This window comes from Dendrobates tinctorius, unplaced genomic scaffold (assembly GCF_039654945.1).
Source record: "Dendrobates tinctorius isolate UK_male_01 unplaced genomic scaffold, ASM3965494v1 ptg000022l, whole genome shotgun sequence".
NCBI lineage: Eukaryota > Metazoa > Chordata > Amphibia > Anura > Dendrobatidae > Dendrobates > Dendrobates tinctorius.
The window spans coordinates 66,443,492-66,460,952 of NW_027361690.1; the positions used below are offsets into that span (position 1 = coordinate 66,443,492).

The 17,461-nt window shown below is 41.2% G+C and overlaps 1 protein-coding gene across 5 annotated transcripts in view; it reads left to right on the forward strand.

Moving 5' to 3' along the window:
* Positions 1–16,895, forward strand: part of ST8SIA2 (ST8 alpha-N-acetyl-neuraminide alpha-2,8-sialyltransferase 2) — a 665,484-nt gene extending 648,589 nt beyond the window's left edge. For all 5 annotated transcript variants that reach the window (XM_073568744.1, XM_073568743.1, XM_073568746.1 and 2 more), the window contains one exon: positions 14,986–16,895. In XM_073568744.1, the coding sequence (XP_073424845.1) occupies positions 14,986–15,271 (286 nt within the window). In that variant the 3' untranslated portion in view covers positions 15,272–16,895. The remainder of the gene's footprint in view (positions 1–14,985) is intronic.
* Positions 16,896–17,461: the final 566 nt, after the last annotated feature.

Consider the following 17,461-nt stretch of genomic DNA (forward strand, 5'->3'; position numbering starts at 1 on the left):
GCACCATGGAGTTCAGGCGACAGATTATCCTCGGATTTGTCATCTTGTACTTAAATCTCATTTCCATAGAGTTTACATTATTTTTATTTCACAATTTTATGACCTGACACAGTCAAAATATATCTATATGGCCAGATATGAACTTCATTTTCACAAATATAACTGTAACAAGGAATATTGCTCTGTGCTTTCCCACCCTGACCATAGTAATTGGTGACATCATCCTGCCCTATGACCACCGAATGCCCTTGAGTGCCCATAAAGGAATTTCTTCACTACATATTATCAAAAGTTGTCAGGTTTGGTTATAAAATGAGCCATTTCTCAACGACCTTGAGCTCCTGAATTCATATCCGACTATGAAAGTTTTGGGTTGGCACTTGTTTCTATGATAACAAAGAGTTTTCCTTTTACTGCTATATAAAATTAATGTATAAAAGTTTCAGTACTTTGAAACATTATTTTTTAAATATAAAGATGCAGATTATTTTGTTATGCCAATTTTATATTTATTTAGCACAAAATTAACAATTCAAATAGCGAAAACATGTCTAAACACTATTGCCAAATATAAAGTTACAGAATTTGCACTACAAAATTTGGTCTTCATTCAGTCAACTCTTTTTTTGTTTGCCTCTTGTACATCTACATCAGATCATCTTTTACAATAGTCCAACAGAAATTTGCAAACTTTGATGTATTCCATTATCCTTGATTTTTTTTTCTTTGTACCTGCAATATCTTTGTGAAATCTCTCACCGTGCTAGTTGCTCAATGCTGTGCAGTTTGGTAGAAAAAATTCTAGATGCGACTGTAAGAAATTAATCTTTAATTAAATGTTATAGCTGAGATCCATATTTGTTTTAGATTTTCCACCAAATCCACCAAGAGTTATTTGCTCTTGTGTTTCCCAAAATATTAGTTACCACTAATACGAATGCTACCCATGCAGCCTTATCCTTGCCCTGCTTCAAACGGAGAAACTCCTCATCTTGAAGAAGCTAACAAAGCTAATGTTTAATAAAGACTTTTTTCTTTATATTTACTTCACTCAACCTTGGAAATTTATCAATGACATTCTTGCAAAATCATGTTTCATATTTCCTGACCCTTTTTCACACTGTACGTGTCTGTCATTTATTGATATGTTGCTTCCTGCATATTTATCACCTTAATTCCTTGATGCTAATACACACTTGTCTATTCATCTGTCCATTTGATTATGTCTATTTCCTGAATGCATTTCAGCTTCTGTCTCCTAATTCTCCCCTCCTGCGTTTCTGTGATCTGCCTCCTGCTACTCCTCCCTCCTGCTCACACCTGGCCTATCTCATGTGCTCTTAAATTGTTATAAATTTAGAGTCCCAGGTCAGACTGACTGTGGTCTGGCTCTATAAGTATGGCTCTTTCAGTGTGCAGCTAGAAATATGCCAGAAATGGAACAGAAGGTGCGAGAAACCTCTGTTATTAAAAGTAACTAGTTTTCTTTTTCCTCACACTTACTCTCCTTATGTTTACATATGTCCTTACAGTTTTTGCTCCACTAATCCTAATTCTCCTTCGCTATCCCTGAACTCCAGCACCCTCAAACCAAATAATAATCTCTCCTTTCCTTTTGCCTCCCCACCTGACCTCCTTTGCTGATCTGTTTCTCAACATCAGATCTCTTCTACTAAAACATAAATCAAGCTGAACACTTTCCTTCTCCAACCTGCTCTCTCTCTCCCTGCTTCTCCTCACTGCTGGGAACATATCCCCAATCCTGGACCCCACAGCTAATACCTCCCATTATTTCCTCTTCCTCTCATTCCCAACCTAATAATCTCTCTTACGTAAAACACGTGCCCTTAACGCCCACCACTCTGCTTCCTCTCTCTGGATCACTCTGGAATGCCCGCTCTGTCTGCAATAAACTTCATGTGATTCATGAGCTCTTTACCGCGCATAATTTTTCCTTCCTAGGCTTCACCAAAACATGTCAGACACCCTCTCACATAGCCTACCAAGTTGCGCTATGTTACGGTGGCCTCCATTTCACCCACACTCCTAGCCCTGGCAACAGACATGGTGGAGGAGTGGGTCTTCTCCTTTCTACCAACTATACCTTTAACCCAATCCCACCTCTTCCCTCTCTCATCCTCCCTTCTTTTGAAGTCCACTCTGTCTGCATCTACTCTCCCTGCAACCTCCAAGTGGTTGTTGTATACCGAACTCCAGGCTCGACCACTGCCCTTATTGACCAGTTATCCACCTGGCTTTCACTTTCTCTCTGCTGACATTCCCACCATCATCATGGGTAACTTCAATATCCTCATTGACACCTGCCAGTCTGCAGCCTCTAAACTCCTGTAGGTCACTTCATCTTTTGGACTTACTCAGTTGTCCTCGTCAGCCAACCACACAGACAGAAATATATTGGACCTGGTTTTCACCCGTCTCTGCTCCCTATCTAACTTCACAACCTCTCCTCTCCCACTATCTGACCACCATCTACTCACGTTTTCATTACTGTCCTCCTCACCTGTTACCCATGTCCAACAACTAGCGCACCCCTGCAGAAACAATAATCTCTGCCGAGGACTTTACTACGCACTTCAAAAAATAAGATAGACCAAACAAGGCAAATCTTTATTGTCTGACCACCACAACCCCTTTGTATACGAGACCAATGCCCTATCCCCATAACTTCCCTTTCCAAAATCACTGAAGGAGAGCTTACTACACCCCACCACTTGTGCACTTGACCCCATCCCACCCTCTCCCCAACCTCACCACCACACTTATTCCACCCCTAACCCATCTCTTCAACCTATCACTAACTTCTGGTACCTTACCCTCTGCTTTCAAACATGCCACAATCACACTTATCCTCAAAAAGCCATCCCTTAATCTGAGCACTATGTCCAGCTATTGTGCCATATTGTTGCTCCCATTTGCTTCCAAACTCTTTGAGCAGCACATCCATGCTGAACTTTCCTCTCACGTTGCATCTAACTCACTATGCGACAACCTACAATCTCGCTTCTGTCCCCACAATTCCACTGAAACTGCCTTGACCAAACTTACTAATGACTTACTTTACAACCAAAGCTAACAGACACTTCCCTATACTCTTCCTTTTGGACCTGTCCTCTGTCTTTCATACAGTTGACCACTGCCTCCTACTACAGAGCCTCTCTTCCTTTGGCGTCTATGATCTTGCCCTATCCTGGATCTCCTCATACCTTATCAACCGCATATTTAGTGTTTCCTACTCTCACACTACCTCCTCATGTCACCCTCTCTCTGTTGTTGTCCCTCAAGACTCTGTCCTAGGACCCCTACTCTTCTTCATCTATACCCTTAGCCTGGGACAACTCATAAGGTCCTATGGCTTCCAGTACTATCTATATGCTGATGACACTCCGATCTACCTCTCTGGCCCAGATGTCGCCTCTTTGCTGTCCAAAATCCCAGAGTATCTACCAGCCATATCCCCCTTCTTCTCCTCTCGCTCAATGTGGACAAATCTGAACTAGTTATCTTTCCTACATCTCGCATATACCTGATCTGTCTATCACAATAAATGACATCACACTGTTCCCTGTTCTGTAAATCCGCTGCCTTGGAGTAACCATTGACTCTGCCCTATCCTTCAAACCGCACATCCATGGTCTCGCCACCTGCTGTCACCTCCAACTGAAAAATATTTCCAGAATCCGTCCTTTCCTCAACCCTCACTCTACCAAAATGCTTGTGCATGCCTTACTCATCTCCCACCTTGACTACAGCAACATTCTCCTCTGTGGCCTGCCTTCTAACACTCTTGCTCCTCGCTACACTCCTGCTTCCCCCCTTTGCAAATCTCTTCACTATCTCCCTCTCTTAGACACTGACCATATTAATCCTGTAAGGTAGCGCTGTCATTCAAGGTTGGGGACACTCGCTTGGCAGCCAAATAATCACATCTGTCACGGGTTTTCCATAAAACAATAACAATCCATGCGGTTTATTCAGGCATCATAAACCCACAGCAGCAACATAAAGTTCATATAATCAGCATAGCGTTCATGACAGATCTTCCCTTTGTTAAGCCTGTGGTCACACAGGTTACGCAACGTCCAGTACTAGGGCTCTTCAGCCTCACAGATCTCTCACCCCATCAGGGTTACCTCATGGCTGCTTCAGCTCACTGCAGATGTTCATTCCCTCTCCCTGGGAACTGTCAGACGCTTGCAGCCATTACTCACAGCATTCATGTGCTGTCAGGCAGGAAGCCCCATCTCCCAGCGGGACCTTTCACAACGGACCAACCGGGTCCAAGCATTCACTCCATGTGACCTACCCTGGCCACCTTATATGGTCCGTAGCCACGCCCATCGGGTCACATGGCTATGGCCACATCACAGGCCCTTCACACACACTCATATACACTTTAGAATGGCATTCTTAAACACACCCCTGGGTGGATTTGTAGATGATTGATCCCACCCATCTCATCAATCACCTGAAGGCTTCTCCCTGACACATTGGAACAAAAGATCAGCTCCGCTGATCAGCACATAAGCAAGCATTCATCCAAAGGCCACCCACCTTGGGATACATTACGATCATTCATCATCCTACTCCTATTAGGACACTGGAAATGCTTATACACCTGTCCTGGGACACCCACACAGCGCCCCCTAGCAGACACAGTAGTCACTACACCATAATCCATGCAACCTCCTCTGGAGCACAGAATCCTTCTTAAAGCAATATTATGCATGACATATGCAGAGTTCAAACTACTAACACTGATCTACAAAGCCATCCATAACCTTTCTCCTCCATTTATTTCCGAACTAATCTCCCAATATCTTACCTCACGTAATCTCTGGTCCTCCCAAGACATCCTTCTCTCCTCCACACTTATTCGCTCCTCACCCAATCGCTTCCAAGACTTCTCCCGAATATCCCCCATTCTTTGGATTTCTGTGCCCCAACATGTCCGACTATCCACCACATTTTGATCCTTCAGACTGAAAATGAAAACCCAATGTAATGAAGAAGAGCAGCATCCAATCCAGGTGAGAAATATATAAATTTATTCAGCCATGAAGAAATGCAACGTTTCAACCACCAAGTGGTCTTTTTCAAGCATGCCTGAAAAAGACCACTTGGTGGTTGAAACGTTGCATTTCTTCATGGCTGAATAAATTTATATATTTCTCACCTGGATTGGATGCTGCTCTTCTTCATTACATTGGGATTCCTGTTGTCCAATTGGGTCTCTGGACGGTGAGCGTGCATCTCTCTGATCCTGCAAGTGCTGTTTGCCGCCGTTTTTCTATTTATGAAAATGAAAACCCATCTCTTCAAGAAAGCTTACAACCTGCAATGACCACTTTGCCACCTCAACACCACTGGAGCTGCTGCAATCCCCAACCTACTGTCTCCTTCCCCTTCATCCTGTAGAATGTAAACCCGCAAGGGCAGGATCCTCTTCCCTCTGTACCAGCCTGCCTTTGTTAGTTTGTTCACTGTAAGTGATATTTGTATTCTCATGTACAGCACTATGGAAACAATGGTGCTATATACATAAATAATAATAATACTTGAATGCTTTTGCATTTTTATCCATTGTCTTTACAAAGTTCTTTATTAGGCCCAACTTGATATTCAGTTGTGGTAACAAAATGTTTTGTCGGTCAACAAGTGCTGGATGCAGGACATTTTTACTCCTTGACTAAAGTGAACATCGGAGAAGCTAGACTTTGGGTTTTTTTTGTAGTGATATTCTATATTCCAACTATCCAACCCACTCACATAGAAAGCAGCAGTACTTTGTATATTCACCCTGGATAACACCACTGAGTATAACAAATATAGGTGGCCAGACACATTATTTTGGCAACCAAACACACTCTGAATGGGAGCAGCTGACCATCTAAAAGTTCTGTTTTGGTCCCATCTGACAACATGTCCTTGTCCTCTCCCATGCCTCCTCTGGATCATCCAGATGGTCATTGGTGAACTTCAAATGGACCTGTACATGTGCTGGTGGGAGCAGGGGGACCTTGTATGTCCTGCAGGATTTTAATCCATGACAGCGAAGTGTATTACTAATGGTAATGTTTGAAACTGTGGTCCCAGCTCTATTCAGATCATTGACCTGGTCCTCCCGTGTTATTCTGGGCTGATTCCTTACATTTCTCATAATCATCTGTGAGAGAGGGCCAGGGCCATAGTCGTGGCTGAGACTAGTGGCTCTGGTGTACACTCATCCCATCACTCCACTCTCCCTGCGCTTCCTCCTACGTCCTTCAGTACATTACGGAGTCGCACCACTTCTTGCATAAACACAGCATCCTCCCTGTACAAGCTCACTACGCCTGGGAGTTCCATCGTCCGTTTCACCCCGGAACGGAGGGCAGTTCATGCAATGATTTGCCACATGGTGAGCAACCTATGTCCCTGTACTGTCAAGGACCACTTCTCAAGCTCCTATTCTCAACTGCAGCCACGCTGCTGCTTCAGCTGCACTTCTGTCCTTAAGGACTCCGAAAGACTGGGCATCTGCTTAATGTTACAGAGCTATGCGCCCAACATGGGCACTAGACCCTTACTGACTAACAATAGTTAGACACTTTCCTCTTAACACATCTAGCTCCTCCTAAGTAACTATGTGCACTAATGTGCCCCATCTAGTGTCCAATTTGGGGTACTACACTTTCCCTATTTCACATATATACATAACTATATATTAACAGAACATATACATATACTGTATATATAGTAGTCCAATATTAGTAAGGGGGTAGGGGCATGTATCAGTCTCTGCACCCCCTTACGCATACTTACCCCACAAGGCAAAATCTTGCATGGAGCCTCAAACTAAGGAAGATTGACAGGCATCTTGTGTTTCTTCGATTTTCTAATAATTGTGCAAACAGTTGTTGCCGTCTCACCAAGCTGCTTGCCTCTTGTCCTGTAGCCCATCCCAGCATTCAGCAGGTCTTCAATTTTGACCCTGGTGTCCTTAGACAGTTCTTTGGTCTTGACCATGGTGGAGAGGTTGGAGTGTGATTCATTGAGTGTGTGGACAGTTGTCTTTTATACAGGTAACGAGTTCAAACAGGTGCAATTAATACAGGTAATTAGTGCAGAGTAGGAGGGCTTCTTAAAGAAAAACTAACAGATTTGTGAGAACCAGAATTCTTGCTAGTTGATAAGTATTTGATTACCTATTTCATGCAATAAAATGCAAATTAATTATGAAAAAATCATGCAACGTGATTTTTTTGGAGTTTTTTTTTAAGATTCTGTCTCTCACAGTTGAAGTGTAAAATTTATAGGCCTCTCCATTCTTTGTAGGTGGGAAAACTTGTAAAATCGTCAGTGCATCAAATACCTATTTTCCCCATTGCATACATGGTATATCTACTTGCTCTATGCATCACACTACCATCAATTATTTAAATGCTATTTATATTCTATGTGTGTATACCTTTCCATCCTAATATATGCAACCAATGTGATGTTTTGATTCAGAGGTCATCAGGTATATATGGAAAGTACTGTATTTTGTTGTAAATTTTAGTTAGAATTGACAACGTTTTTATATTGTGCCCTGGGTCTGTATTTTTGCATTCTACACATTCTTTTATTTTCTCTTTGCAATGATTTTAATATGTGCAGCATTTTTTGAACTGTAAGATGCACTGTTTGTCCTCAAAATGTGGGTGCATCTTATAGTGTGAATGTAGCTTACTGGGGAGTCAGTAGTGGAGGAGCAGGGTCACAGGAGGCAAGGTCACTGCTGCAGGAAGTCGATGACAACAGGTGTTGGGTGATGCTGAGAGCCCGGGACTAGGAGGTTAGGGTGTCCCTGTGGTGCAAGGCAGGAGCTTTGATCTCCCAGCAGTGTGCCTTAGGAAAATGACTCCCGGTATTGGCTCGTGGAGATTGAGATCTTGGCTCAATGACAAGCCGATATCTCCATCTGTGCATGAGCTGCCTACAAAAGCCATTTTCCTGAAGTCTACCATCAGGAGATCATTGTGCAGAGCAGTGACTCCTCTCCTTCCTTGCACTGCTGACATTTTCTTGAAGCACACCACTGGGAGATCAATGGCTCCTGCCTTTCACCGCCGGGACACCCCCTCCTCCCTGCCCAGGGTCCACAGCAGTGCCCCACTTCTGAAGACGCCAATTTACTGCAGCCAGCCTCTGACTTCCTGCCTCCTGTGATTCCACTCCACCGCTGCTGCCACATCCCCAGTGAGTTAAATTCAGACTATCAACTTTTCACATTAATAATATATTTTTTTTACGATTTTCCTCCTGTAAATTTGGGATGCGTTTATAGTCTAGTGTGTCTAATTGTCGGAAAAATATGGTATATCCCTTTGACTTGATGTACCAATAAATAATTTTTACATTAATCATTGGAGAAGAGAGTCTCTTTTTTCTATCAGATCTATAGAGATAGATAGTAGATAGAGATAGATAACAGATAGATATAGAAAGACAGACAAATAGTGACATATAGAAAAATATTTGCACAATCCTCCCAACATATTATAATATTACACAATGTGGAGCTTATTGGACAGCTTTATATGATTAAATAAGTGAAAAAAATGACATTCGGTCCCCCCATTTTTTATATTATCAGGTTGGGAATGTCCCTTGTTATTTGGCCCTCCTCAGCCTAAAAATACCAGCCTGCAACCATTCCAGAAATGGCACTTCATATGAGATGCGCCAACTCTGGCTCTTTTCTCAATGCTGTCTGCTTTATCTTTGCTGGCTACAAAAATTTGGAGGGATCCCATCATTTTTTTAATCTATTTAATCATAAAAAGCTGTCCAATAAACGCCACAGGGTGCAATTTTATTATGTCAGGGTGTTGTGCTATTACAGTGGGTATGGAAATTATTAAGACCCCTTTAAATGTTTCACTCTTTGTTTCATTGCAGTCATTTGGTAAACTCAAAAAAGTTTGTTTTTTTCTCATTAATGTACACTCTGCACCCCAAATTGACTGAAAAAAAACAGAAATGTAGAAATTTTTGTAAATTTATTAAAAAAGAAAAACTGAAATATCACATGGCTATAAGCATTCAGACCCTTTGCTCAGACACTAATATTTAAATCACATTCTGTCCATTTCCTTGTGATCCTCCTTGAGATGGTTCTACTCCTTCATTGGAGTCCAGCTGTGTTTAATTAAACTGATAGGACTTGATTTGGAAAGGCACACACCTGTTTATATAAGACCTCACGGCTCACAGTGCATGTCAGACCAAATGAGAATCATGAGGTCAAAGGAACTGGCCAAGAAGCTCAGAGGCAGAATTGTGGCAAGGCACAAATCTTGCCAAGGTTACAAAAGAATTTCTGCAGTACTCAAGGTTCCTAAGAGCACAGTGGCCTTCATAATCATTAAATGGAAGAAGTATGGGACCACCAGAAGTCTTCCTAGACCTGGCCATCCAGCCAAACTGAGCAATCATGGGAGAAGAGCCTTGGTGAGAGAGGTAAAGAAGAACCCCAAGAAAGTTTCACAAAGACAACTATCACTGCACCCTCCACCAGTTGGGCCTTTATTGCAGAGTAGCCCAACGGAAGCCTCTCCTCAGTGCTAGACATATGAAAGCCCACATAGAGTTTGCTAAAAAACATATGAAGGACTCCCAGGCTATGAGAAATAAGATTCTCTGCTCTGATGAGATGAAGATAGAACTTTTTGGTGATAATTCTAAGCGGTATGTGTGGAGAAAACCAGGCACTGCTCATCACCTGCCTAATACAATCCCAACAGTGAAACATGGTGGTGGCAGCATCATGCTATACGGGTGTTTTTCAGCTGCAGGGACAGGACTACTGGTTGCAATTGAGGGAAACATGAATGCGGCCAAGTACAGAGATATCCTGGAGCACGAAACGTACAATTAGCATATAAATGAAAATACTACTAGAAGAAATAAGGTGTCCATTGATTTGCATTTCAGACCTGTAAGCCTGTATATGACAGATTCCCTCTAAAAGGAATTTGCCAGCAGGATTTTACTATTTAATTTGAGAGCAGCATAAAGTAGGGGCAGAGGCTGATTCCAGGGATGTGTCACTAGGCTGTGTGCTGTTGCTTTAATAAAGTTAGTATTTTCACAGCAGGAGATTATCATTACTGTATCAGGTCAAATGCAAGGCAGTCCAGCTAATTTGTGTAACTTCACTTGTACCACTGATTGGCAGTTTGCTGTGCTCGGAAAGCTGTCAACTAGGGGTGGGGATGGTGTTACGTATAAACAGTTCAGCATTCATTTTCAAACATTTTTATTAGATTTTTAAATAACGGGATGGGAAAGGAGAGGGAAGGAAAGGCAAAGAAAGGGTTAAATAAAGGGAAAGCAAAGGAAAAGGGTTAAGGGTATAAGGGGATAAAAAATAGAGAACTCAAGTCCAATTTGACCATACCTTACTAGCACATGAATATACAAGATTAAGTTGTCGTAACCACATGCACAATGTATATATTTAAAGTTAAGCCAGCGAATTCAAAACACACCAAATATAATTAAGCGTTGAAAATTTAGTGTTCCAAACCTTCCATTTGTTGGAGTATCTGCTTATTCCATCATTTACAAATGCAAATCTCTTTTCTATAGAGCTGTGCTGATGGATCCTATCTAGAACTTCAGAAAATAATGGTTAGTCAGGTTTTTTCCACCAAAAAGCAATTAAATTCTTAGTTACTAGAAAAATATGAATGATAACGAATTTAACAGACGGATCAACTAGTTCCAAATCAAGAGACAACAAAGCAAACAGTTCAGCATTCCAACCACTACTAGAACTACCGCAAAAGCAGGGATTTTATCAAAACCACACCAAGAAGTCCATTAAGTAATATATTGCTGGAATCAGGCTGTCTGTCCCTACATCATGCTGCTCTCAAATTACATGGAAAACCTGCTGACACATTTTTGACAAATTAGCATACCGTATATACTCGAATATAAGCCGAGATTTTCAGCCCAATTTTTTGGGCTGAAAGTCTCCCTCTCGGCTTATATTCGATTCATATACACCGGGGGGTCGGAGGGGGAGGGGGAGCGGGGGTGTCAGGTCATACTTACCCGTCCTGACGCTGTCTCTTGAGCCCCCAGCTTCTCCCCGTGCTCTCTCTTCCTGCCTTCAGCGGTCACGTGGTGCCGCTCATTAAAACTCATGAATATGCGCATATTCATGAGTTTTAATGAGCAATATCACGTGACCGCTGAACGCAGGACGAGAGAGCGCAGAGAAGCTGGGGGCTCAAGAGACAGCGTCAGGACGGGTAAGTATAGTGATACTCACCTGTCCTGCGTCCATGGCTGCTTGCTGCTGTCTGCCATCGGTCAGTGACTTCAGACAGCAGGGGGCGCGGTGACGTGGTTAGTGTGCGCCGCGCCCCCTGCAGTCTGAACGTCACTGACTGATGACGTGGCAGATAGTGGTGAGCAGCCATGGACGCAGGACAGGTGAGAATCTGACACCCAGCGACGGAGAGGTGAGTATGTCATTTTTTTATTTTTACATGCAGCAGCAGCGGCAGCACATGGGGGAATCATCTATGGAGCTTCTTATGGGGGCAGCATATGGGGGCATAATCTAATGAGCTTCTTATGGGGGCAGCATATGGGGGAATAATCTAAGGAGCTTCTTATGGGGACAGCATAAGGGGGAATAATCTAAGGAGCTTCTTATGGTGTCAGCATATGGGGGAATAATCTATGGAGCTTCTTATGGTGGCAGCATATGGGGGAATAATCTATGGAGCTTCTTATGGGGGCAGCATATGGGGGAATAATCTATGGAGCATTTGCCACCCTAGGCTTATACTCGAGTCAATAAGTTTTCCCAGTTTTTTGTGGCAAAATTAGGGGGGTCGGCTTATACTCGGGTCGGCTTATACTCAAGTATATACGGTACTTTAGTTTATCATTTTGTTTATCATTTTCTTCAGTCAACATGTCCCATTTTGAGAAATACAGGAATACACTTTTACTAGCTAGGCTCTAATGGATCACTTGCACAATTAATTGCAGCCTTAAGAAACTGTACTGAGGATTAATTCAGGATGAATCACAAATTCTTTTGCAGTTCATTCACAATGGATGGAATATTAATATGAAAAATACTATTTGATATGTAAAGCACATGCATTTGCATATACACTTGCAGAATGCTTCCATTGGCATGCATGACATGTCTTCCACTTTTACTGTAAAGAACCCCTTACTGTGAGGAGCCACTAGATCCGCTTTTTATCTCTGCACAGTTGCTGATCATTTATAAAAGTCCTTGGAATAAAAAATGATATTGTGTCTGGATAGGTTTATATAACTATTGAGAAAAAGAAAACTTAAGGTGTTTTTTCTCCAAAAAACTGAACTAGCATAATTTTTTCCTTCTTCTAAGTAGGAGAGAGTTTAATCAAGATGCCATCCAAATTCTTAATCCTCATATTTCTGAAGTGACCTGAAGAGTGATTTATATTAAAGAAGCACTCCTCCTCCCATAAAACTTTTTATCCTCTTAATATATTGTAATCATCATATTATATAGCACTGTGTACTTACAATTGCTCATTTTGCCCTTCTACAATATTAATTCTACTGTTTTTCATTACGTCTATAATATCACGTGATTAAAAAAAGTGGCTGAATCCTTCTAAGCTCTATGTAGAAACAGGAACTTTATTTTTCCATCATGAGTCATCATTAGAACTACAATACTACATAACGGCAAAGTTCCTGGCAGGGTGAGAAGCGGAGCTGCTGGGTCAGGAGGTAAAGAAAGGGCAAATCTGGGCTGCCAGGGACTTTGCAGTAATGTAGCATTGTAGTTCTAATGGCCGTATTTTCGGTTTGAGCGTGATTCGAAAAAACATTGGATCACACTGGATCAATGTTATTCTATGGAGCCATGGATATGTCCTCAGTCCCAGGAAAAAAACACCACATGCCCAAGTTTGATCCGAAATTTTGATTGAACTCAGCTAAGGAACACAGTGAGTACGTGGAAACCATCAAAATGCACTTGGATGTCATCTGAGCACAGTCTAATTTCCACAGACTGACATAATGGAGACTTTTTTTTTCTATTTTATCCTCATCTGAGAGAATCAGATTACACTATGCTCCCATTCTGATCATGCACTGATCAGGGGGTGGTTTTCATAATTGACCCCATGCTCTCAAATTAGAGAATAAACAGTCGTTTTCACCTAGCCTAATGATGACTCATTCAGGGAAAATAGACCTCGGGTATCTACATAGATCTTAGAAGGATTTTAGCTAGTCAGTTCTTAATCACATGATGTCTTAGACCTAATTTGAAAGAGAAAAATCAACTGGGTAAAGAGGCAAAATGAGCAATTGCAAGTACATAGTGTTATATAATATGGTGACAGCAATATATTAAGATGAAAAAAAATTGTTGGGGGGAGTGCTTCTTTAAGAGAATATTATACTTGAATTATATATTCATCTTTTTTGTTTTCAACTTAATGTTATGACTGACTTTGCAGTATATGCTTCACAGTAAGTGTAGATACAGTTTTTCATTAGGTTTACTGAGCAGCATTCATGGACAGTTCAATTAGCAATTGTTCAACCACAAGACTATGGCAAAAAAATAGTTTTAGATTTTGATGAATGAAGTATAATTTTTGTATAGTAACAATAAAGAGAATCATCCCTATGATGGAGTCAAGTGGGAGTTTCTGTAGCAAACCTTATACCAGTATATGATGCCTGGGAGTTCACATTTAGTGTATTCATCAAGTATTGTCATTTTAGTTGTTTTGTGGAATTAATGGCGCCTTATAAGAGAGTACAATAAATACCATATTTTTCAGACTATAAGACGCACCGGCCATAAGACGCACCGGCCATAAGACGCACCTTGGTTTTAGAGGAGAAAATAAAAAAAATTGAAGCAAAAAATGTGGTCAATTGTGTACTTAATATCCCCTATCCTGGTATATATGATCCCCTCAACCTCATCCTGGTATACGTGGCCCCCTCATCCCCATCCTGGTATGCATAGCTCCCCTCATCCTTATCCTGGTATGCATGGTTCCTCATCTTCATCCTGGTAAATAAGTCCCCCTTATCATTCACCTGGTAGGCATGGCCCCCTCTTCCCTATCCTGGTAGGAATGGTTCCCCTCATCGCCATCCTGGTATGTAGGGCCCTATCCTTATCCTTGTATGATTGGCCCCATCCCCATTCTGGTATGCAGGGCCCCCATCTCATTTTTGGTATGCATGGCCCATCCTTATCCTGGTATGAATGGCCCAATCCCCATCCTGGTATGCAGTGCCCCCCATCTCCATCCCGGTGTGCATGGCACCATCCTTATCCTGGTATGACTGGCCCCATCCCCATTCTGGTATGCTGGACCCCATCAGAAAAACATGCATATCAGGATGCTATTAAAGAGAAATGAATATTCACTGCCCTCCACACCCATGGGTGTGGGGGGCAGTGAATATTCATTTCTCTTTAGCAGTGGACAAAAGAGTTAGACGCAGCAGCCAGCTTAGCTGCTGCCGCTCTTCCACCTCCTCACCACAGCCAGAGCAGGTACATCCGGACTATAAGACATACCCCCTATTTTCCTCCACATTTTTGGAAGAAAAAAGTGTGCCTTATAGTCCAAAAAGTACTGTAAATATTGTTACTTTAAAAGCTTATTCCAATCTTGACAAGTTATCACCTATCCTCACGATCCCCATAACAGGTCTCTGAAATGCTCCATTAGAAAGGAGAGTTGGCTGTGTATGTGCACAATGCCCTATTCATTGTCCTTGAGACTTCCTGAATACTAAATTTGAAATAACCTTTTCGTAAAATTATGACTGCCTGAATAATTAAACTAAGTTATTCATAAAATGTAATAATGGACTGCATAGTGTTGCATGATGAACCAAAACGAGTTACACAATATTGTCTTTTGTCTTTTCCAGGTATTGGTTGACCAATAAAGTGCATATAAAAAGACCTACTACAGGAATCCTCATGTACACATTGGCAACGCGTTTCTGCAGCAGAATTGACTTGTACGGCTTCTGGCCATTTTCCCGAGATCTTCACCAGAACCCTGTGAAATACCACTACTATGACAGCCTTAAATATGGCTACACATCACAGGCTGGACCACATGCAATGCCCATGGAATTTAAGGCGTTGAAAAATCTCCATTTACAAGGAGCTCTGAAACTTACAGTGGGTAAATGCGAATCAGCAACATAGCATCTTATGCAGTGCTTTCTTCGCGAAACACAAAAGCAGCTGGACAATGATAGGACGGCTTCAGTGACAATTGTCAAGATTTTATTGCGTTGTAAAAGTATTGTTGGCTTTAAGTATGAATACAGAAGGGAATGAGCCTTCAGTGAGCTCAAGTGTGTAGGACAACTAGACACTTCTAGCTCAAAATTTGAGTCACAGAATGGTGGAGCGCACTGTTTGCGCTGATATTTGCCTTCTTACAGTGAAAAAGTAGTACTAGCAACACAACACAAACCCAGTCTTATAGGAGGATGAATATGGTGCTATCAATATACATGAAGATTGTCTGTAATTATTATTTACTACTTCCTTCTAAAATTTTTGGACACACTTTGATGGTTTTTCTGGACTGAGAAAATGGCACTCGCTTCTAGCAAGTGTAAGCAAACTGCAGTATTGCTACTCCTGGTTATTAGATATACAGTGCTAATAATGTTCTGAGATAATCATTCAAGTTCGTGCAAAGAAATAGGAGCCTCAGATGTCTCTCTCTAGTACTGCTTTCAGCAAGTGCTGATTTGTGCCTATAACTACAATTCAACTGTTTGTATTAAAAAAAAAATAGATGTGCATTGACATTATTTGCATTTGGGGTAGAAATGATACAGTTATATATAGGTGTATTTAAAAGTGTACAAAAAACAATGATGTTCACCAGTCAGGAAATAGCACATTCTACTGTAATTGTCATATTGTTCTTAAAAAGCTGGGTGACCGCCAATAGTCCTGTGAGGTCTGAGTATTTTTCTTAGAATACATTATTCTGGTAGTAAAACTTCGGGGTCATTTAGGAGTTGAACCTTCTGAAGATCTAAATGTAATACCGTGACTGATACCTAAACCAGTCCAAGTGTTCCGTGTTTGGGGTCCCGTGTAGCCAAATGAAGTATAAATTATAGATAATGTCATTAACAATATTGACTGTGTAAAATTCTGTAATACGTTCTGCTTTTTTTTCGTCTTCAGTGGTCATTGAACGTGGCTAGTTACGTCAATGATCTGGTTCAGTCTGTCATTTTATTGTGGAGATGGGTAGAAAGAGGTGTGTTGTGATATGTGTGATCCAAGGTTATTTGTGGTCAATACTGTCAATGTTTCTAGAAAAGGAAAGCAAAAGCACTGACATCGTATCTTCTGCAGAACCTCCTTGGCCAAGAGACTTTCTCGTCAGTGGAGCAACAGCTTTAAAACGCTTTTGCTAATAGAAATTTCACAACTTTTCAAAGAAATGGCAACAAGACGCTCGTTTACTCTCAGGATTTCATCTGTTTTGTTAACACAGTTCTTACATCATTATGAGCTCGAGGGAAATATGTCTTAATTCCTGAAAAACAAAAACAAGAAGTAAGGTGCCATCAGAAGAGTTTTCAGGTGCATGTTACAAGCTAACCAATGTATTCCATCTCCATAAAGAGCATCAGGAAATGTTCTGTTCTGCTAAGAATTAAGTGTAAAAGTATTGTAATAATTCCTGACATAAGAACTGCAGAGTGGACCTCATTTTGGTTTTGGGGGATCTGGAACCATATACGCTGTTGGCCATGGAAGGACTCATGAATAAATAAATTAAAAGACAGAAAAGTAAGACATCTCATTCTTCGTCGAACCAGCACTTTTTATTTTGTTTATATATCAGCTTCACATCATTATTATTAATAATAATTTTAATTTCTATAGCGCCAAAATATTCTGCAGCAATTTACAATTCAGAGTGTAATTATACAAACAAGATAAGACATTACAGAGTAACACATACTTCAACTCATATCAAGTGTGATGTTCAAGCTTGTAATCTATGAGGAAATAAGTGTAACAAAAGAAAAAAATAAAGTACATGTCATGTAAGGTCCAGCCATCAGTATAATAAGCAGGGGCATTCAAATAAGATGCATGAACCAGTCACCAGCCAGTATCTGTACAATTTCTGAGTGCTACTGAGTGCGTGGAAGAGAGAATAGGGAATAGTTAGTTTGATTTGTGAGATAAGGTAAAAGGTCATGCTTCAAACTGTGAATACTGGAAATTAACTGGCTTGTCTGGGGTAATGCATTTCAGAAAACTAGTGCAGCACAAGAGAAGTCTTGGAGACTGTAGTGGGAGGTTGAGATTGTAGAGGATGTTTGTCTTAAGTCATTAGCAGAATGGAGAGAA